Source organism: Mobula hypostoma, chromosome 3, assembly GCF_963921235.1.
Source record: "Mobula hypostoma chromosome 3, sMobHyp1.1, whole genome shotgun sequence".
NCBI classification, from domain to species: domain Eukaryota; kingdom Metazoa; phylum Chordata; class Chondrichthyes; order Myliobatiformes; family Myliobatidae; genus Mobula; species Mobula hypostoma.
The window spans coordinates 225,974,883-225,998,170 of NC_086099.1; the positions used below are offsets into that span (position 1 = coordinate 225,974,883).

Here is a 23,288-nt window from a genome sequence, read left to right on the forward strand (position 1 = left end):
GTGGTCCACTCCCTTCTCCTATCGTTCACTCCCTTCTCCTATGGTCCACTCTCTTCTCCTACGGTCCACTCCCTTTCTCCTATGGTCCACTCCCTTTCTCCTGTGGTCCACTCCCTTCTCCTATGGTCCACTCTCTTCTCCTGTGGTCCACTCCCTTCTCCTGTGGTCCACTCCCTTCTCCTGTGGTCCACTCCCTTCTCCTGTGGTCCACTCCCTTCTCCTGTGGTCCACTTCCTTCTCCTGTGGTCCACTCTCTTCTCCTGTGGTCCACTCTCTTCTCCTATGGTCTACTTCCTTCTCCTGTGGTCCACTCCCTTCTCCTGTGGTCCACTCCCTTCTCCTGTGGTCCACTTCCTTCTCCTGTGGTCCACTCTCTTCTCCTGTGGTCTACTCCCTTGTCCTGCGGTCCACTCCCTTCTCCTATCGTCCACTCCCTTCTCCTATGGTCCACTCCCTTCTCCTATGGTCCACTCCCTTCTCCTGTGGTCCACTTCCTTCTCCTGTGGTCCACTCTCTTCTCCTATGGTCTACTCCCTTGTCCTATGGTCCACTCCCTTCTCCTGTGGTCCACTTCCTTCTCCTGTGGTCCACTCTCTTCTCCTATGGTCTACTCCCTTGTCCTGCGGTCCACTCCCTTCTCCTATGGTCCACTCCCTTCTCCTGTGGTCCATTCCCTTCTCCTATGGTCCACTCCCTTCTCCTGTGGTCCACTCCCTTCTCCTATGGTCCACTCCCTTCTCCTATGGTCCACTCTCTTCTCCTGTGGTCCACTCCCTTCTCCTGTGGTCCACTCCCTTTCTCTCTTTGAATTAGTATTTTTTTTAAGCAGGCTTTTTCTACAGAGGCTGGGTGAGACTAGAACTAGAGATTATTCGTCAAGGGTGAAAGGTGAAATGTTAAAGGGGAACATGAGGGGAACTTCTTCCCTGAGAGGGTGGTGAGAGTGTGGAATAACAGCCAGCAGAAGTGGTGGACACAGATTGGATTTCAACCTTTAAGAGAAATTTGGATCGGTAGCTGGATGGGAGGGTTATCGACCTTAAGACATAAGAGCAGAATTAGGCCATTCAGCCCATCAACTCTGCTCCACTAATCCATCATGGTTGATATACTGTCCCGCTCAACCCCATTCTCCTGCCTTTGCCTTGTAACCTTTAACCCCTTACTCTTTCGATCTCTGACTTAAATGCACCCAATGACTTTGCCTTCAAAGCCATCTGTGGCAATGAATTCCACAGATTCTCCGGCCTCTGACTAAAGAAAAATGGAGGTTTATGGTCTGGTGCATAATCATGTGAGGAGGTAGAGCAATAGTTTGGCACAGACTAGATGGGCCAAAGGGTCTGTTTCTATGCTGTAGCGTGCCATGACTCTTATGACTATCTATTTTCCTGTAAATGCCCGCAAGAAAATTAACCTCAGGGCTGTAAATGGTGACATACTGTATACATACTTCGATAATAAATTTACTTTGAACTTTGAAGTGTCTGTTCCTGTGCTACATTTTAATAGAATAAGTTACAGTACAAATTGGATGGCAGAAATGCCCCAGGAGGAAGAATAGCCTCCTCCAGCTGCTGTGTTCCCCTATCCCTTTAATAATTACTTTGGTTCTGTCTTCACCAAGGAGGACATAAATAATCTTCCAGAAATAGTAGGGGACAGAGGGTCCAGTGAGGTGGAGGAACTGAGCGAAATACATGTTAGTAGGGAAGTGGTGTTAGGTAAATTGAAGGGATTAAAGGCAGATAAATCCCCAGGGCCAGATGGTCTGCATCCTAGAGTGCTTAAGGAAGTAGCCCAAGAAATAGTGGATGCATTAGCGATAATTTTTCAAAACTCGTTAGATTCTGGACTAGTTCCTGAGGATTGGAGGGTGGCTAATGTAACCCCACTTTTTGAAAAAGGAGGGAGAGAGAAACCGGGGAATTATAGACCGGTTAGCCTAACGTCGGTGGTGGGGAAACTGCTGGAGTCAGTAATCAAGGATGTGATAACAGCACATTTGGAAAGCGGTGAAATGATCGGACAAAGTCAGCATGGATTTGTGAAAGGAAAATCATGTCTGACGAATCTCATTGAATTTTTTGAGGATGTAACTAGTAGAGTGGATAGGGGAGAACCAGTGGATGTGGTATATTTGGATTTTCAAAAGGCTTTTGACAAGGTCCCACACAGGAGATTAGTGTGCAAACTTAAAGCACACGGTATTGGGGGTAAGGTATTGATGTGGGTGGAGAATTGGTTAGCAGACAGGAAGCAAAGAGTGGGAATAAACGGGACCTTTTCAGAATGGTAGACAGTGACTAGTGGGGTACTGCAAGGCTCAGTGCTGGGACCCCAGTTGTTTACAATATATATTAATGACTTGGATGAGGGAATTAAATGCAGCATCTCCAAGTTTGCGGATGACACGAAGCTGGGTGGCAGTGTTAGCTGTGAGGAGGATGCTAAGAGGATGCAGGGTGACTTGGATAGGTTGGGTGAGTGGGCAAATTCATGGCAGATGCAATTTAATGTGGATAAATGTGAAGTTATCCACTTTGGTGGCAAAAATAGGAAAACAGATTATTATCTGAATGGTGGCCGATTAGGAAAAGGGGAGGTGCAACGAGACCTGGGTGTCATTATAGACCAGTCATTGAAAGTGGGCATGCAGGTACAGCAGGCGGTGAAAAAGGCGAATGGTATGCCGGCATTTATAGCGAGAGGATTCGAGTACAGGAGCAGGGAGGTACTACTGCATTTGTACAAGGCCTTGGTGAGACCACACCTGGAGTATTGTGTGCAGTTTTGGTCCCCTAATCTGAGGAAAGACATCCTTGCCATAGAGGGAGTACAAAGAAGGTTCACCAGATTGATTCCTGGGATGGCAGGACTTTCATATGAAGAAAGACTGGATGAACTGGGCTTGTACTCGTTGGAATTTAGAAGATTGAGGGGGGATCTGATTGAAACGTATAAAATCCTAAAGGAATTGGACAGGCTAGATGCAGGAAGATTGTTCCCGATGTTGGGGAAGTCCAGAACAAGGGGTCACAGTCTGAGGATAAAGGGGAAGCCTTTTAGGACTGAGATTAGGAAAATTTCTTCACATAGAGAGTGGTGAATCTGTGGAATTCTCTGCCACAGGAAACAGTTGAGGCCGGTTCATTGGCTATATTTAAGAGGGAGTTAGATATGGCCCTTGTGGCTACGGGGATCAGTGGGTATGGAGGGAAGACTGGGGCGGGGTTCTGAGTTGGATGATCAGCCATGATCATACTAAATGGCGGTGCAGGCTCGAAGGGCCGAATGGCCTACTGCTGCACCTATTTTCTATGTTTCTATGTTTCAGTGAAGTACTCAGAAGTCTGGCAAACTGAAGTAGTAATGGATATCAGGCCGAGACTTGCGTTTTCTGGAAACCCTGGAGACCCTTTGCATCCAGGACATGGAGAGCATGGCCAGCCCTGTCAGAGTGAAGGGCCACGGCACGATCCCGGGAGGTCCCTTCGAGAAGGAGAAGCTTTCACCGGGATCTGCTGGGAGGTCACCCACCTCCAGCTCCAGCTGGGGGCACTGAAGCAGGAGCTGTCTGAGGTGCTGGAACTCCAGGCGCTCCAGCAAGAGCCTTGCTGAATCGGTCGCGAGACTGAGGGGGTTAACACACTGGGAATCCAAGTTGGCACCGTGCCTCAGAAGAAGATTGGACATACAGGGAAGGCTGAGCTGCAAGGCATAGTATAATGGGGTGCAGCCATAGCCATCTTTGACATCTACCCCGAGATAGCTGCCCTCAATGAGATACCGAACAACCGCCGTATTACCAAAGCAGACTGCTCTGTGCAAGAGAGTTTGCCCTTGCTTGTTCTTTGACCTTAGGTTAACATCAGCTCCCATATCTATTAGGAGTTTGACAGTTTCTAAATCTCCTCTGGTGCACGCCAACCACAGAGGAGTGACTGTCGCCTCTATGCAGTTATCGACCAGGTCCCTGGCGGATGTGGACTCTGCAATGGTGCCGGTCAGCCACTGAGTGTCTCTGCGTTGCACTGCGTGATGGATCTCTAACAAGGAAGACTGCAGGTTTGCCTTGGCACTGAGTTCCTCCACAACCTTGTGGTGGCCCAATATCTGAGCCAGCTGCAAGGCGTTCTTACCAATGACACCTTTCACCAATCCATTGCCCATTGGCTTTGGCTGTAGCAGCTTGACTGGCCATTTCGGACACCAGGAAGGACCGATGGTAAGATCCACCAGACACTCCCAAGAGTCAGAGAGGTGCCACAGAAAGTCGACCATCTCCAGTTGGTTCCAGCAGGCAGCCTGGTGCAGAAGTGTGAAGCCATCTTCATTCCTCACGAATGTGTCTACGTGTTTCCCTCGACCTCTTGATCCATTATCGACCTCACTGAAGTGTTCTTCATTGAGAAGGGTGAGGAGAGCTTTCCAGTCATTCTGCGCCACTGCCTTGAACAAATGATGGACTTGGGTGTCTGTTTAACATAAAGGAATAGGCTGGTCACCGAAAGGACGAGCAGGGGTCAACATGGCAACAACGTTATAAACACAAGAGATTCTGCAGATGCTGGAAATCCAGAGAAAAATGCTGGAGGAACTCAGCATGTCAGGCAGCATCTATGAAGGGGAATAAACAGTCCATGTTTCAGAATAAGACCCTTCATCAGGGCAAGCACCACTATTAGATGGAATTAGACTGTTAAAATCGACAGGTTTACATCTATTTCTCTAACTTCTAGTAATATATCCCCCCTCCCCCTTCTCTCTTTTCCCACTCTTCATTATGGTTCCTCTCTTACCCTTTCTCATCTGCCCATCACCTCCCTCTGGGTCCCCTCCTCCTGCCCTTTCTCCCATGGTCCGCTCTCCTCTCCTATCAGATTCCTTCTTCTTCAGCCCTTTGCCTCTAACCCATCACCTCCCAGCTTCTCACTTCATCCCCTCTCTCACCTCCTCCACCCACCCCTATTCCCCTCACCCCTGCCAGCTTGTACTCCTTCCCCCCTCCCCCACCTTTATTAATCTGGCTTCTGCCCCCTTCCTTTCCAGTCCTGATAAAGGGCATCAGCCCAAAATATCAATTGTTGATTCCCCTCCATAGATGCTGCTTGACATTCTGAATTTCTCCAGTGTTTCTGTGTGTGTGTGTTCCTCTGATATCCGGCATAAGACCAAAAGACCATAAGACATGGGAGCAGAATTAGGCCATTCACCCATCGTTTGCTCTACCTTCCATCATGGTTGATTTATTAACCCTCCCAACACCATTCTTCTGCCTTCGTTCCATAACCCTTGATGAAACCTATCTTCCTCCACTTCAAAAATACCCAGTGACTTAGCCTCCACAGCCATCTGTGGCAATTAATTCCACATAAATTCATCATCCTATCACTAAAATTCCTTCTTTCCTCTGTTCTGAAGGAATATCCTTCTATTCTGAGGCTGTGCGTTTTGGTCTCAGAATTGCCCCACTATTGAAGATAAAGCCCCTTCATGTTCACTCTATCCAGGCCTTTCAACACTCAGTAGGTTTCAATGAAATCCCCCACCATTCTTCTAAACTCCAGCGAGTACAGGCCCAGTGCCATCAAATGCTCCTCAAACATTAACCTTGTCATTTCCAAGATTGTTCTCGTGAACCTCTTCTTGACCATCTCCAGTGCCAGCACATCTTTTCTTAGATAAAGGGCTCCAAACTGCTTGTAAAGCCTCAAAATTACATCCTTACTTTTATATTCTAATCCTCTCAAAATGAATGCTAATATTGCATTTGCACTTACTCAAAAGGAAGAAAAGGCATCCGTTAGTCTCGTGAGACCATGGATCTGCACCTGGAAAGTCTTCACTCTCCAGGGCGCAGGCCTGGGCAAGGTTGTATGGAAGACCAGCAGTTGCCCATGCTGCAAGTCTCCCCCCTCCACGACACTGATGTTGTCCAAGGGAAGGGCATTAGGACCCATACAGCTTGGCACCAGTGTCGTCGCAGAGCACTGTGTGATTAAGTGCTTTGCTCAAGGACACAACACGCTGCCTCGGCTGGGGCTCGAACTCACGACCTTCAGGTCGCTAGTCCAATACCTTAACCACTTGGCCACGTGCCCACACTCACTTACTCAACCTGTATGTTAACCTTTGGGGAATCTGCACAAGATCTTCCAAGTCACTTTGCACCTTTGATTTTTGAATATGTTCCTGGTTTAGAAAATAGTGTTCACCTTTTTTCCTTCAACCGAAGTGCCTGACCGTACACTTCCCTGCACAATATTCCATCTGCCACTTCTTTGGTCATTCTAAGTCCTTCTGCAGATCCCCTGCTTCCTCAACACTACCTGTCCCTTCACCTATCTTCATATCATCTGCAAACTTGGCCACAAAGCTATCAATTGCATCATCCAAGTCGTTGGTGTATATGTGAATAGAACCAATCCCAACACCAACCCCTGTGGAACATCGCTGGTCAAGGGCCACCAACCAGAAAAGTCCCCCTTTATTCTCACCCTTTGTCTCCTGACAGTCAGCCAGTATCTCTTCTGCATTACCACGGGCCCATAACTTGTTGAAGAGCCTCATGTGAGGCCCCTTATCAAAGGTCTTCTGACATCCAAGTAAACAACGGCCATTGACTCTCATTTGTCTATCCCGCCTGTTATAAAGATAGGGGGAGGGGTGGGTAGTGTTCAGGAAGCAGGGAGTCTGCAGAAGGACTTTGACAGATTGGGAGAATGCACAAAGCAATGGCAGATACCATACCATACGACAAAAGAGCAGAAGTCAACCATTCGGCCCATCGAGTCTGCTCCACCATTTTATCATGATCTGATCCATTCTCCCATTTAGTCCCACTCCCCTGCCTTCTCACCATAACCCTTGATGTCCTGGCTACTCAGATACCCATCAATTTCTGCCTTAAATACCCCACAATTATCATAACACTGCCCTTCTGACAGGCTTTTTCTATTTCCTGTTATAATTTGTAGTCCACATCTCTGCAGCTGTTTGGAGGCCTATAAATAACTGCCATCAGGGTCCTTTTACCCCTGCTATTCCTTAGCTCAACCCATAACGATTCTGCACCTTCCGATCCTATATCACCTCTTTCTAATGATTTAATATCATTTCTTACCAATAAAGCCACGCCTCCCCCTCTGCCTAACTTCCTATCCTTCCGATACACTGTGTATCCTTCGATGTTCAGCTCCCAGAGACATGCATCCTTTAGCCAGGTCTCAGTGATGGCCACAATATCATACCTGCCAGTCTGTAGCTGTACGACAAGATCATCCACCTTATTCCTTATGCTGCCTGCACTTAAGTATAAGCACTTAAGGCCAGTATTTGGTACTTTTTGCTTTGATTTCACTGCAACTTTATTGCACTGCAACTCATTCCAATGGCTACAAATTTGCCCCATCACCTGCCTGTCTTTCCTGACATCTTTACTGCTCACTATCTTAGATTTATTTCTGTTTTCCCCTTCCTCTGCTCTAACATTCCGGTTCCCATCCCCCTGCCAAATTAGTTTAACCCCTCCCTAACAGCTCTATTAGATAGAATATTTTTTTTTACAGAGTTGTACACTTTGGTAGAAGGAATAAAGGCCCAAACTATTTTCTAAGCTGGGAGAAAATTAAAAAATCAGAGGTGCAATGGACTTGGGACTCCTTGTGCAGATTCCCTAAAGTTTAACTTCTGGGTTAAGTCAGTGGCAAGGAAGGCAAATGCAATTTTAGCATTAATTTTGAGAGGACTAGTATATACAACACCTATAAAAAGTATTTCCCCCCCCCCCCCCACCTTGTAAGGCTTCATGTTTTATTATTTTACAACATTGAATCACAGTGGGTTTAATTTGGCTTTTTTGACGCTGACCAACAGAAAAAGACTCTTTCATGTCAAAGCAAAAATAGATCTCTACAAATTGGTCTAAATTTATTACAATTATTAAACACAAAAATAACTGATTGCATAATTACTCACCCCCTTCAAGTCAGTAGATGCACCTTTGGCAGCAATTACAGCCTTGAGTCTGTGTGGCTAGGTCTCCATCAGCTTTAAACATCTGGACACTGCAATTTTTCCCCGTTCTTCTTTAGAAAACTGCTCAAACTCCGTCAGATTGCATGGGGGTCGTGAGTGAACAACCCTTTTCATGTCCAGCCACAAATTCTCAATTGGATTGAGGTCTGGACTCTGACTTGGCCTCTCCAGGACATTAACTCTGTTGTTTTTAAGCCATTCCTATGTAGCTTTGGCTTTATGCTTGGGATCATTGTCTTGCTGGAAAACAAATTTTCTCCAAGTTGCAGTTCTCTTGCAGACTGCATCGGGTTTTCCTTCAGGATTTCTCTGGATTTTCGTGCATTTATTTTACCACCTACCTTCACAAGCCTTCCAGAGCATTTAGTCTGAAGGCAAAAAGCTCAATTTTGGTTTCATCAGACCATAGAACTTTCTTCCAGCTGACTTCAGAGTCTCCCACATGCCTTCTGGCAAACTCTAGACAAGGTTTCATGTGAGTTTTGATCAACAGTGGCTTTCTCTTTGCCACTCTCCCATAAAACTATGACTGGTGAAGCACCCGGGCAAAAGTTGCTGTATGCACAGTCTCTCCCATCTCAGCCACTGAAGCTTGTAATTCCTCCAGAGTTGTCATAGGGCTAGATTGAGTTTAGAGGAGGTTAAAGTGTTGGCACTACATAGTAGCCTCCAAGGCCTGTACTGTGCTGTAATGTTCTGTGTTAACAAACCTTCAACAGCCAAATTAAGTTTTCTGAGAAATTCCAAGGCAGTGCAAAGGATTAGATAAAATTGAGATGAACGAAAGTCAAGCAACATTCACTATGAACGCAGATTAAATACCATACAACAAAATCCAGAAATCTGCGGTTATCCTGAGCTGCACCAATGCTTTGACCAACACTGAAGCCCATACGAGAAGATCGATGCACTGCTTTATTAAACACAACCCAAAATGCCAGAGGTGGTGCAGTCAGCTGTAAATTCATTTTCAAATGCTGTGATAGGTGATAATTACTTATAGACTATCTTTCTGGCATTGATACTTTAATGAGTGGAAGCTGAGGGCTGGTTTGATTTTACTTTTTGTGGAAAGGCCTGAAATTTACATCTGTTAATATAAACAGGCACTCAGGGCCCTCGCTCCTTACACATTAGATAATTATTTTATTTTCAAAAAGTACCATACATTATTCTTCCTTAAGAAACCCCCAAATCACTGATTCCCAGTTTCAAATTTGTAACGTGGCAACAATTAAATGCATACAAAGTGATTTCTGTTTCTTTAGGTAAATTATATAAATCTTCAGAAATATAAATCTTCAAATCAATCATATTTTAAATCTTACAGTGCCTATGGTTTGTTATGGTCTAAAATCTAAACATTCAGTTTCTTTGGCCAACTTTATTCCTGGCGCAAGTTCCAAGAACTCTCTTGCTGTAGCTACCAAAACAACTTCATGCAAAGTCAAAAGGCAAGATGAGAAGTCGGGTTTATTGTTAAATTCAGAAGAACATGTATGCACAGGTGCAGTGAAAACCTTACAGCAGCATCACAGGCTCTGGCATTCATGAGGTAAACACAAATAAACCATAAATTACACACAATTTTTTAAAACAGGAAGACACAATTAGAACAAAAAAAAATTAGTGGAAAGTGATCATAGTATTGGTAAACTGCAGTGGTTAGGGATTTGTAAATTCCACCCCAGGGGGAATGGGAAGTATGTGTTCTTTAAACAGTAGGAGCAGGACTTCAGGTACCTCCTGCCTGATGGTAGCTGCAAAAAGATGTCTGTGCTCAGGGAGTGAGGATCCTGAGGTTGTGCAAGCACTTTATGCTGAGAAAAAATTCAATACCAACAATATCAAAGACGTAGCAGGAGGAGCTTGTTTACGAACTCAATGAACTGTCTTTTAAGACCTAGTCTGTTTAGAAGTTGCAATGCCTCATTAACTCGTTCAGGAGTGTTCAGAATTTGAACTTGCACCTGCTCCCCCTCAGTTCAAGAATGAAACAACAAGTACTGGAAAAAAGACTCGCGGTCATTAGTTCAGGGAAATCAAATTGGTTCTCCAATCATCAGACCGTAGAACTTACTTCTAGGTGACTTCAGAGTCTCCCACATGCCTTCCGGCAAACTCGAGCTGAGGTTTCATGTGAGTTTTTTTCAACAGTGGCTTTCTCTTTGCCACTCTCCCATAAAGCTGCCACTGGTGAAGCACCCGGGCAACAGTTGTTGTACGCGCAGTCTCTCCCATCTCAGCCACTGAAGCTTGTAACTCCTCCAGAGTTGTCATAGGTCTCTTGGTGGCCTCCCTCACTAGTCCTCTTCTTGCACGGTCTCTCAGTTTTTGAGGATGGCTTGCTCCAGGCAGATTTACAGCTGTGCCATAATCTTTCCATTTCCAGATGATCGACCTAACTGTACTCCAAGGAATATTCAGTTCTTTTCAATAACTTTTTTTGCAGAGTTGCTTAGAGTATTCTTTTGTCTTCATGGTGTAGTTTTTGCCAGGATACTGACTCACCAGCAGTTGGACCTTTCAGATACAGGTGTACTTTTACTACAATCAATTGAAACACCTTGACTGTACACTGATTTCCAACAACAAATCTCCATTGAACTAATTATCTGACTTCTAAACCCAACTGGCTGCACCAGTAATGATTTGGTGTGTCATATTAAAGGGGGTGAATACTTATGCAATCAATTATTTTGTGTTTCATATTTGTAATTAAGTTAGGTACTTTTTATAGGCACTGTGAAACCAAGGATGTAATGCAGAAGCTTTATAAAGCATCGGTCAGACGATATTTGGGGTATTGTGAGCAAATTTGGGTCCCATATCTACGAAAGGATGTGCAGGCGTGGGAAAGGGTCAAGAGGAGGTTAATGAGAATTATCTCAAAAATGAAAGGGTTGACATATGAAGAGGGTTTGGTGGCACAGGTCGGGGAGAAGAGTTGAAAAAAGGAGCGTTTCATGGGGCACGGCACATTAGAATAGTGGGTATGACTGCAAGACCAGTTTTCTGTCCTGGGTGTCAGATGTGGGATGTCCGGGAGATTTCCAGCCTCCCTGATGGCCACATCTGCACCAGGTGCATCAAGTTGCAGCTCCTTAGAGACTGAGTTAGGGAACTGGAGCTGCAGCTCGATGACCTTCGGCTTGTTGGGGAGAGTGAGGAGGTGATAGACAGGAGCTGCAGGCAGGTAGTCACCCCGTGGCCACAGGAGACAGAGAAGTGGGTGACCGTCAGGAGAGGGAAGGGAGGGCGTCAGGTAGTGGAGAGCATCCCTTTGGCCGTCCCCCTTAACAAAAAGTGCTCCATTTTGAGTGCTGTTGGGGGGACGACCTACCTGGGGAAAGCAACGTCAGCCGTGCCTCTGGCACCGAGTCCAGCCCTGTGGCTCAGAAGGGTAGGGAAAGGAAGAGGAGGGCAGCAGTAATAGGGAGCTCGATAGTTCGGGGAACAGATAGGCGATTCTGTGGATACGAAAAAGAAACAAGGATGGTAGTTTGCCTCCCAGGTGCCAGGGTTTGTGATGTTTCTGAGTACGTCCACAATATCCTGAAATGGGAGGGTGAGCAGCCAGTGGTCGTGGTACATATTGGTACCAAAGACGTAGGTAGAAAACGGGTGGAGGCCCTGAAAGCAGACTACAGGGAGTTAGGAAGGAAGTTGAGAAGCAGGACCTCAAAGGTAGCGATCTTGGGATTACTGCCTGTGCCACGCGACAGTGAGTATAGGAATAGAATGAGGTGGAGGATAAATGCGTGGCTGAGGGATTGGATCAGGGGGCAGGGATTCAGATTTCTGGATCATTGGGTCCTCTTCTGGGGCAGGAGTGACCTGTACAAAAAGGACGGGGTGCACTTGAATCCCAGGGGGACCAATATCCTGGCAGGGAGGTTTGCTAAGGCTATTGGGGAGGGTTTAAACTAGATTTACAGGCAGGTGGGAACCGGAGTGAAGAGGAAGTGGATGGGGAGGTTGGCACACAAGTAGAGACAGCTTGTAGGACTTTGTGAGGAAGGATAGGCAGATGTTAGAGCAAAGATGCACACAGCCTGATGGTTTGTGATGTGTCTATTTTAATGCAAGGAGTATCATAAACAAGGCGGATGAACTTAGAGCGTGGGTCAATACGTAAAACGATGACGTTGTGGCCATTACAGAGACTTGGATGTCTCAGGGGCAGGAATGGCCGCTGAGTGTGCCGGGCTTTAGATATTTTAAAAAGGACAGGGAGGGGGGACAAAAGAGGTGGGATGTGGCATTGCTAATTAGGGAAAGTGTCACGGCTGCAGAAAAGGAGGAAGTCATGGAGGGATGGTCTACTGAGTCAGTGTGGGTGGAAATCAGAAACAGGAAAGGGGCAATAACTCTACTGGGTGTTTTTTATAGACACCCCCCCCCCCCCAGTAGTAACAGGGACATCGAGGAGCAGATTGAAAGGCAGATTCTGGAACAGTGCAATAATAATAGGGTTGTTGTGATGGGAGATTTTAACTTTCCTAATGTTGATTGACATCTGCTTAGCTCAAGGGGTTTAGATGGGGTGGAGTATATTAGGTGTGTTCAGGAAGGTTTCCTGATGCAATATGTAGATAAACCAACTAGAGGAGAGGTTGTACTTGATCTGGTATTGGGAAATGAACCTGGTCAGGTGTCAGATCTCTTGGTGGGAGAGCATTTTGGAGACGGTGACCACAACTCTATCTCCTTTACCATAGCGCTGGAGAGGGATAGGAGCAGACAATATGGGAAAACATTTAATTGGGGTAGGGGAAAACATGATGCTATTAGGAAGGAACTTGGGAGCATAAATTGGGAGCAGGTGTTCTCAGGGAAATGAACGGCAGAAATGTGTAAAATGTTCAGGGAACATTTGCATGGCATTCTGCATAGGTGTGTTCCATTGAGGCAGGGAAAGGATGGGAGGGTTAAAGGATGCTGAAAATCCAGTCAAGAAGGAAAGAAAAGCTTACGAAAGGTTCAAGAAGCTAGGTACTGTTAGAGCTCTAGAAAATTACAAGTTTGCTAGAATGGAATTAGGAGAGCCAGAAGGAGCTACGAGAAGGCCTTGGTAAGCAGGATTAATGACAACGCCAAGGCATTCTCGAAGTATGTGAAGAGCAAGAGGATGAGCTGTGTGAGAATAGGACCAATCAGGTGTGATAGTGGAAACATGTGCATGGAGTCGGAGGAGGTAGCAGAGGTACTGAATGAATACTTTTCTTCAGTGAAAAGGACCCTGACAATTGTGGGGATGACTTACAGTGGACTGAGGTGCTTGAGCATATAGACATTAAGAAAGAGGATGTGCTAGAGCTTTTGAAAAGCATTAAATTGGATAAGTCACAAGGAACGGATGAAAAGTATCCCAGGCTACTGTGGGAGGCGAGGGAGGAGATTGTGAGGCGATGATCTTTGCATCATAAATGGGGATGGGAGAAGTACCAAAAGATTGGAAGGTTGCAAATGTTGTTCCTTTATTCAAGAAAGGGAGTAGAGATACCCAGGAAATTGTAGAACAGTGAGTCTGATTGGTGGTGGGCAAGCTGATGGAGAAGATCCTGAGAGGCAGGATTTATGAACATTTGGAGAAGCATAATACGATTAGGAATAGTCAGCATGGCTTTGTCAAAGGCAAGTGGTGCTTTACAAGCCTGATTGAATTCTTTGAGGATGTGACTAACACATTGATGAAGGTAGAGCAGTAGATGTAGTGTATATAGATTTCAGCAAGGCATTTGATAAGGTACCCCATGCAAGGCTCCTTCAGAAAGTAAGGAGGAATGGGATCCTAGGAGACATTGCTTTGTGGATCCAGAACTGGCTTGCCCACAGAAGGCAAAGGGTGGTTGTCTATGGTTCGTATTCTGCATGGAGGTTGCTGACCAGTGGTGTTCCTCAGGGATCTGTTCTGGGACCCCTCCTCTTTGTGATTTTTATAAATGACCAGGATGAAGAAGTAGAAGGGTGAGTTAGTAAGTTTGCTGATGTCACAAAGGTTGGGGGTGTTGTGGATAGTCTGGAGGGTTTTTAGAGGTCACAGTGGGACATCAATAGGATAGGATGCAGAACTGAGAAGTGACAGATGGAGTTCAACCCAGATAAGTGTGAAGAGGCTCATTTTGGTAGGTCCAATTTGAAGACAGAATATAATACTAATGGTAAGACTCTTGGCAGTGTGGAGAATTTGAGGGATCTTGGGGTCCATGTCAATAGGACACTCAAAGCTGCTTCGCAGCTTGACAGTGTTGTTAAGAAGGTGTATGGCCTGTTGGCATTCATCAACCATGGGATTGAGTTTAGGAGCCGTGAGGTAGTGTTACGATTATGTAGGACCCTGGTCAGATCCCACTTGGAGTATTATGTTCAGTTCTGGTCGCCTCACTACAGGAAGGATGTGGAAATCATAGAAAAGGTGCAGAGGAGATTTACAAGGATGTTGCCTGGATTGGGGAGCATGCCTTATGAGAATAGGTTGAGTGAACTTGTCCCTTTCTCCTTGGAGCGACGGAGTTTGAGAGGTGATCTGTTAGAGGTCTATCAGATGATGAGAGGCATTGATCTTTTTCCCAGGGTGAAGTGGCTAACACGAGGGGGCGTAGTTTTAAGGTGCTTGGAATTAGGTACCAAGGGGATGTCAGGGGTAGGTTTTTCATACAGAGTGTGTGGAATGCACTGCCAGTGCCGGTGGTGGAGGTGGATACAATAGGGTCTTTTAAGAGCTTCTTTGGTAGGTACATGGAGCTTAGAAAAATAGAGGGTTATGCACTAGGGAAATCCTAGGCAGTTTCTGGAGTAGGTTACATGGTTGGCACAACATTGTGGGCCGAAGGGCCTGTAATGTGCTGTAAATTTCTATGTTCTATGTTCCTTCATCCTTATTTACATCTTTCCTGTAGAAGTGTGAACAAAATTGCACACAATATTTCTTTAGCGGTTGGATTGGGGCACGACTGTGCAAGCGCGTGGATGTCAGCCAGTGAGAACAGCGAGAAGAGTTTAAAAGGAGACACCTTATAGAGCAGGCATCAGAGGAGCAGGTGACAGAGTAGGAAGGCTTTGGCTCAACGGGGCTTCGGCGATAACGGATCGAAGCGAGGTAGGTTACCTGTGTAGAATACAGACAGGAAGTATGTGTGTAAGGCCAGTGATCTTTACTGGGTGTCAGATGTGGGATGTCCAGGAGACCCCCAGCCTCTCAGATGGCCACATCTGCACCAGGTGCATCGAGCTGCAGCTCCTTAGGGACCGGGTTAGGGAACTGGAGATGCAGCTCGATGACCTACGTCTGGTCAGGGAGAGTGAGGAGGTGATAGAGAGGAGCTACAGGCAGGTAGTCACACCGGGGCCTGGGGAGACTGATAAGTGGGTAACAGTCAGGAGAGGGAAGGGCAAGAGGAGTCAGATACTAGAGAGCACCCCAGTGGCTGTACGCCTTAACAATAAGTACTCCTGTTTAGTACTGTTGGAGGTGACGGCCTACCTGAGGGAAGCAACAGTGGCTGTGTCTCTAGCACAGAGTCTGGCCCTGTGGCTCAGAAGGGTCGGGAAAGGAAGAAGATGGCAGCAGTGATAGGGGACGCTATAGTTAGGGGGTCAGACAGGTGTGAGGGGATCCAGGAGTGCCCCTATTAACTGTTTGAAGAGAGACAGGGAGAGATATTTATCATTGATGGTTTGTTTGGAAAGGAGAGAGAGACAGAGTTATTTACCACCGATATGTTGCTTTTGAAAAGAGAGAGAGAGAGATGAAGATTAACGGTTGGACTGTCACTTTAAGGCATTGGAAGTAACTTTGGAGTTTTACTGAGTTTGGAGTTGGAGACAGCACCGAGCAGCTCGAAGGTTGCTATGGTGACCGACAGGGCATTATTGATGTTACTTTCAAGGACAGGTTGCTGGCTTGGGCACGCCTTTACAGACAAAGGAAGGAGGGACTCTTTGAGTGACAGGTGATGCTCAACCTGGTGAAATAAATGGGAGGTCAGATGCTACAGACCTCAGACACATGATCTGGACACTGAATGAGCATTATTGTACCCGCAGAGAAAGTGGGTTTTGGAGGATCTATCAGGCGGATCAATCCAAAGTGCTGTTCCAGTTTGAGGAGAAGGGGTTGACTGGTGGGGAGTTGTCTATGTGTCCACCCTCGCCTGGGTGATAGCTCCATCACAGAAGACTGGTCCCCTGGTTAAAGTCACAGTCGGTGACTTGTAAAGGATTTTGGAGGACAACGAGAAGATCGAAGGCATCAGCTCACCTGAAGACTCAACTCTCTCTCTCCATCACTACTCAACTCAATACCACGAACTGAACTGAACTTTACTCAACATCGTAAGACTGTATCTTTTTACCCCTAGACTTAAAGAAGCTTGGTTATCATACATACATTTCCACACTTACTGATTTACATACTCTTATATATATTCATTGCTAACCTGTGTGATTTATTTACATTGATATTACTGTATTGCGTAGTTACTAATAAATATTATTAGTTTATAGCACTACCGGACTCCAAAGTGTTTTCCACCTCTGCTGGTTTCTTTATCCCCGTCACGGGGTCCGTGACACAGGTGATTCTGTGGACGCAGGAAAAAAGCACGGATGGTCGTTTGCCTCCCAGGTGCCAGTGTCCGAGATGTTTCTGATCACGTCCACGATATCCTGAAGCCAGAGGTCGTGGTACATATTGCTACCAACGACATAGGTAAGAAAAGGAAGGAGGTCCTGAAAACGGACTACAGGGAGTTAGGAAGGAAGTTGAGAAGCAGGGCCACAAAGGTAGTAATCTCGGGATTACTGCCTGTGCCACGCGACAGTGAGTACAGGAATAGAATGAGGTGGAGGATAAATGCGTGGCTGAGGGATTGGAGCAGGGGGCAGGGATTCAGATTACTGGATCATTGGGACCCCTTTTGGGGCAGGAGTGACCTGTACAAAAAGGACGGGTTGCACTTGAGTCCCAGGGGGACCAATATCCTGGCGGGGAGGTTTGCTAAGGCTACTGGGGAGAGTTTATTGGGGGATGGGAACCAAACTGAAGAGGCGGTAGGCTCACAAATAGAGAAAGTTTGGAGACAGTGCGAAAGGGAGGATAGGCAGCTGATAGAAAAGGGATGCACTCAGATCGATGGTTTGACATGTGTCTATTTTAATGCAAAGAGTATTATGAACAAAGCCGATGAGCTTAGAGCGTGGATCAGTACTTGGAGCTATGATGTTGTGGCCATTACAGAGACTTAGATGGCTCAGGGGCAGGAATGGTTACTTCAAGTGCCAGGCTTTAGGTGTTTCAGAAAGGACAGGGAGGGAGGCAAAAGAGGTGGGGGTGTAGCACTGTTGATCAGAGATAGTGTCATGGCTGCAGAAAAGGAGGAAGTCATGGAGGGATTGTCTACGGAGTCTCTGTGGGTGGAAGTTAGGAACAGGAAGGGGTCAATAACTCTACTGGGTGATTTTTATAGACCACGCAATAGTAACATGGATATCGTGAAGCAGATAGGGAGACAGATCCTGGAAATGTGTAATAATAGCAGGGTTGTTGTGGTGGGAGATTTTAATTTCCCAAATATCAATTGGCATATCCCTAGAGTGAGGGGTTTGGATGGGGTGGAGTTTGTTAGGTGTGTTCAGGAAGGTTTCTTGACACAATATGTGGATATGCCTACAAGAGGAGAGGCTGTACTTGATCTGGTATTGGGAAATGAACCTGGTCAGGTGACAGATGTCTCAGTGGGAGAGCATTTTGGCGATAGTGATCACAATTCTATCTCCTTTACCATAGCATTGGAAAGGAGTAGGAGGAGACAAGTTAGGAAAATGTTTAATTGTTGTAAGCAGAAATATGAAGCTATCAGGTAAGAACTTGGAAGCATAAATTAGGAACAGATGTTCTCCAGGAAATGTATGGAAGAAATGTGGCAAATGTTCAGGGGATATTTGTGTGGAGTTCCAATGAGACAGGGAAAGGATGGGAGGGTACAGGAACTGTGGTGTACAAAGGCTGTTGTAAATCTAGTCAAGAAAAAAAGAAGAGGTTATGAAATTTTCAAAAAACTAGGTAATGATAGAGATCTAGAAATTATAAGGCTAGCAGGAAGGAGCTTAAGAAAGAAATTAGGAGAGCCAGAAGGGGCCATGAGAAGACTTTGGCAGACAGGATTAAGGAAACTCCCAAGGCATTCTACAAGTATGTGAAGAACAAGAGGATATGATGTTAGAGGATAGGACCAATCAAGTGTGACAGTGGAAAAGTGTGTATGGAACCGGAGGAGATAGCAGAGGTACTTACTGAGTACTTTGTTTCAGTATTCACTATGGAAAAGGATCTTGGTGATTGTAGGCAAACAACAGGAATTCTGCAGATGCTGGAAATTCAAGCAACACACATCAAAGTTGCTGGTGAACGCAGCAGGCCAGGCAGCATCTATAGGAAGAGGTACAGTCGACGTTTCAGGCCGAGACCCTTCGTCAGGACTAACTGAAGGAAGAGTGAGTAAGGGATTTGAAAGTTGGAGGGGGAGGGGGAGATGCAAAATGATAGGAGAAGACAGGAGGGGGAGGGATGGAGCCGAGAGCTGGACAGGTGATAGGCAAAAGGGATATGAGAGGATCATGGGACAGGAGGCCTAGGGAGAAAGACGGGGGGGGGTGACCCAGAGGATGGGCAAGAGGTATATTCAGAGGGACAGAGGGAGAAAAAGGAGAGTGAGAGAAAGAATGTGTGCATAAAAAGGAGTAACAGCTGGGGTACGAGGGGGAGGAGGGGCATTAGCGGAAGTTAGAGAAGTCAATGTTCATGCCATCAGGTTGGAGGCTACCCAGACGGAATATAAGGTGTTGTTCCTCCAACCTGAGTGTGGCTTCATCTTTACAGTAGAGGAGGCTGTGGATAGACATGTCAGAATGGGAATGGGATGTGGAATTAAAATGTGTGGCCACTGGGAGATCCTGCTTTCTCTGGCGGACAGAGCGTAGGTGTTCAGCAAAGCGGTCTCCCAGTCTGCGTCGGGTCTCACCAATATATAAAAGGCCACATCGGGAGCACCGGACGCAGTATATCACCCCAGTCGACTCACAGGTGAAGTGATGCCTCACCTGGAAGGACTGTTTGGGGCCCTGAATGGTGGTAAGGGAGGAAGTGTAAGGGCATGTGTAGCACTTGTTCCGCTTACACGGATAAGTGCCAGGAGGGAGATCAGTGGGGAGGGATGGGGGGGACGAATGGACAAGGGAGTTGTGTAGGGAGCGATCCCTGCGGAATGCAGAGAGAGGGGGGGAGGGAAAGATATGCTTAGTGGTGGGATCCCGTTGGAGGTGGCGGAAGTTACGGAGAGTTGGTGATTGTAGGGATGACTTACAACGAAAAGAAAAGCTTGAGCATGTAGATATTAAGAAAGAGGAAGTGCTGGAGCTTTTGGAAAACATCAAGTTGGATAAGTCACTGGGACCAGATGGGATGTACCCCAGGCTACTGTGGGAGGCGAGGGAGGAGATTGCTGAGCCTCTGGCGATGATCTTTGCATCATCAATGGGGACGAGAGGGCTTCTGGAGGATTGAAGGGTTGCAGATGTTGTTCCATTATTCAAGAAGGGGAGTAGAGATAGCCCAGGAAATTATAGACCAGTGAATCTTACTTCAGTGCTTGGTAAGTTGATGGAAAAGATCCTGAGAGGCAGGATTTATGAACATTTGGAGAGGCATAATATGATTAGGAATAGTCAGCATGGGTTTGTCAAAGGCAGGTCATACCTGAGAAGCCTGATTGAATTTTTTGAGGATGTGACTAAACACACAGATGGAGGAAGAGCCATAGATGTAGTGTATATGGATTTCAGCAAAGCATTTGATAAGGTTCCCCATGCAAGGCTCCTTCAGAAAGTAAGGAGGCATGGGATCCAAGGGGACATTGCTTTGTGGATCCAGAACTGACTTGCCCACAGAAGGCAAAGAGTGGTTGTAGATGGGTCATATTCTGCATGGAGGTTGGTGACCAGTGGTGTGCCTCAGGGATCTGTTCTGGGACCCTTACTCTTTGTGATTTTTATAAATGACCTGGATGAGGAAGTGGAAGGATGGGTTAGTAAATTTGCAGATGACACAAAGGTTTGGGGAGTTCTGGATAGTGTGGAGGGCTGTCAGAGGTTACAGCGGGACATTGATAGGATGCAAAACTGGGCTGAGAAGTGGCAGATGGAGTTCAACCCAGATAAGTGTGAGGTGGTTCATTTTGGTAGGTCAAATATGATGGCAGAATGTAGTATTAACGATAAGACTCTTGGCAGTGTGGAGGATCAGAGGGATCTTGGGGTCCGAGTCCATAGGACACTCAAACCTGCTGTGCAGGTTGACTCTGTGGTTAAGAAGGCATATGGTGCATTGGCCTTCATCAATCATGGGATTAAGTTTAGGAGCCGAGAGGTACTGTTGCAGCTATATAGGACCCTGGTCAAACCCCACTTGGAGTACTGTGCTCACTTCTAGTCGCCTCACTAGAGGAAGGACGTGGAAACCATAGAAAGGGTGCAGAGGAGATTTACAAGGATGTTGCCTGGATTGGGGAGCATGCCTTATGAAAACAGGTTGAGTGAACTTGGTCTTTTTTCCTCAGAACGACGGAGGATGAGAGGTGACCTGATAGAGGTGTATAAGATGATGAGAGGCATTGATCGTGTGGATAGTCAGAGGCTTTTTCCCAGGGCTGAAATGATTAGCACGAGAGGGCACAGTTTTAAGGTGCTTGGAAGTAGGTACAGAGGAGATGTCAGGGGTAAGTTTTGTTTATGCAGAGAGTGGTGAGTGCGTGGAATGGGCTGCTGGCAACAGTGGTGGAGGCGGATACGATAGGGTCTTTTAAAAGACTCCTGGACAGGTACATGGAGCTCAGAAAAATAGAGGGCCATGGATAACCCTAGGTAATTTCCAAGGAAAGGTCATGCTCGGCACAGCTTTGTGGGCCGAAGGGCCTGTATTATGCTGTAGGTTTTCTATGTTTTCTTCTATGTGTCTAATACTCCAAATTAGGCCTCACCAACATTTTATACAATTGTAACATAACATCCCATCTCCTGTACTCAATACTTTGAATTATGAAGGCCAATGTGCCAAAAGCTTTCTTTTCAATCCGATCTACGTTACCTGTGACACCATTTTCAATAAGTTATGGACCTGTATTCCCGGATCCCTTTGTTGTACCACACTCCTCAGTGCCCTACCGTTCACTGTGTAAGACCTACCCTGATTGATCCTACTTGTCTGTATTAAATTCAATCTGCCATTTTCAGCCCATTTGTCCAGGTGATGCAGATCCCCCTGCAAGCTCTGATAATCTTCCTCGCTGTCCTCTACACCACCAATCTTGATGTCATCCACATTATCATTATCATCTAGATTATTGATAGAGAGGACACCGATCCCTGTGGCACTCCACTAGCCACAGGCCTCCAGTCAGAGGAGCAACCATCTACTACCACTCTCTGGCTTCTCCCACAAAGCCAACGTCTAGTCCAATTTACTATGTCAACTTGAATGCCAAGTGACTGAACCTTCTTGACTAACCTCCCATGCGGGACCTTGTCAAATGCCTTGCTAAGGTCCATGTGGACAATATCCACTGCCTTACCTTCATCAATTTTCCTGGCAACTTCCTTGAAAAACTCTATGAGATTGCTTAGACACAACCTATGATGAACCCAGCCATGCTGACTATCTCTAATCAGTCCATGTCTATCTAAATACTCATATATCCGATCCATTAGAATACCTTCCAATAACTTGCCCATTACTGATGTCAGTTTCACCGGCCTATAATTTCCTGGTTTATTTTTAGAGCATTCTTGAAGCAGCGAAACAACATTAGCTATCCTCCAATCCTCTGCTACCTCTCCTGTTGCTAAGGATGTTTTAAGTATCTCTGCTAGGGCCCTGGCAATTTCTGAACTTGCCTCTTTCAGTGTCCGAGGGAACGCCTTGTCAGGCCCTGGGGATTTATCCACCCTGATTTGCCTGAAGACAGCGAACACCTCCTCTTAACATATCAGTCGAATCCTTTGGGATTCTCCTTTACCTTGTCTATTAGGGCAATCTCCTGCCTTCCTTTAGCCCTGTACCCATCTGTTCCTTTTGCAATATAGGATTCCTAGTCAATATATGGAAAGTTAAAATCACCTACAACAACAACCTTATGTTTCCTGTAGCAATCTACAATCCTTCTTCAAATTTGTTCCTCTAAATGTCTCAGATCACTGCGTGGTCTGTAATATAGCCCCATTAACATGGTCATACCTTTCTTATTTCTCAGTTCCATCCATATCACCTCATTAGATAAGTTCCCCAGTCTGCTCTGTCTGAGCACTGCCATGACATTTCCCTTGCCTAGTAACACCACAACTGCATCAACTTCTCATCAAGATCTGGATAAATGAAGACGTACCAGCAGACTTTAGAGACTCAGCAATCGTTACCATCTACAAAAGGAAAGGTGATCGATCCGAATGCGGAAACTATCGTGGAATTTCCCTGTTAGCAACAGCAGGAAAGATCCACACCCGCATCATGAACAACCGGATCAAGCCTTTAGCTGAGGAGATCCTTCCGGAGACACAAGCCGGTTTTAGACCATCACATGGAGCAATCGACACGATCTTCACAATGTGACAACTACAAGAAAAATGTCGTGAACAACTTCAACTTTTGTACATGGCATTCATTGACCTCACCAAAGCCTTTGACTCGGTATCAAGGGAACTCCTATGGGATGTCCTATCCACCTATGGATGCCCTGAAAAGTACATTTGAATCCTGAGACTTCTCCACGATGGCATGCTTGCCACAGTCATGGTCAGCAGCAGTAACTGTGAGTCTTTCCAAGTTAGATCAGGAGTAAAACAGGGATGCGTGATTGCCCCAACTTTGTTCACCATCTTCATTGTGACAATCATCCACATTATCAAGGACGACCTACCCCCAGGAATCGAAATTGTCTACAGAACAGATGGCAGACTTTTCAATCTTGCCCATCTCAAGTCCAAAAACAAGACATCCACGAGTTCCCTCATCGAGTTCCAATGCGCAGATGACAACAGTGTTGCAGCTCTTTCAGAAAACCACCTACAGCAGATTCTGACTGCCTTCAACCGTGCATACACGAAACTTGGACTTACCATCAATTCCAAGAAGACTCAGATCATCTACCAACCATCACCAACTGAGACAAATCGGATAGAACCATCATTTCAACTTG

The 23,288-nt window shown here is 46.1% G+C and overlaps 1 protein-coding gene across 1 annotated transcript in view; it reads right to left on the bottom strand.

The window, feature by feature from the left end:
- Nucleotides 1-3,339: 3,339 nt before the first annotated feature.
- LOC134344584 (uncharacterized) overlaps nt 3,340-23,288 on the bottom strand; it is a 36,642-nt gene continuing 16,693 nt past the window's right edge. Inside the window, exon 2 of the mRNA XM_063044655.1 lies at nt 3,340-4,478. Within this exon, the coding sequence (XP_062900725.1) occupies nt 3,346-4,478 (1,133 nt within the window). The 3' untranslated portion in view covers nt 3,340-3,345. The remainder of the gene's footprint in view (nt 4,479-23,288) is intronic.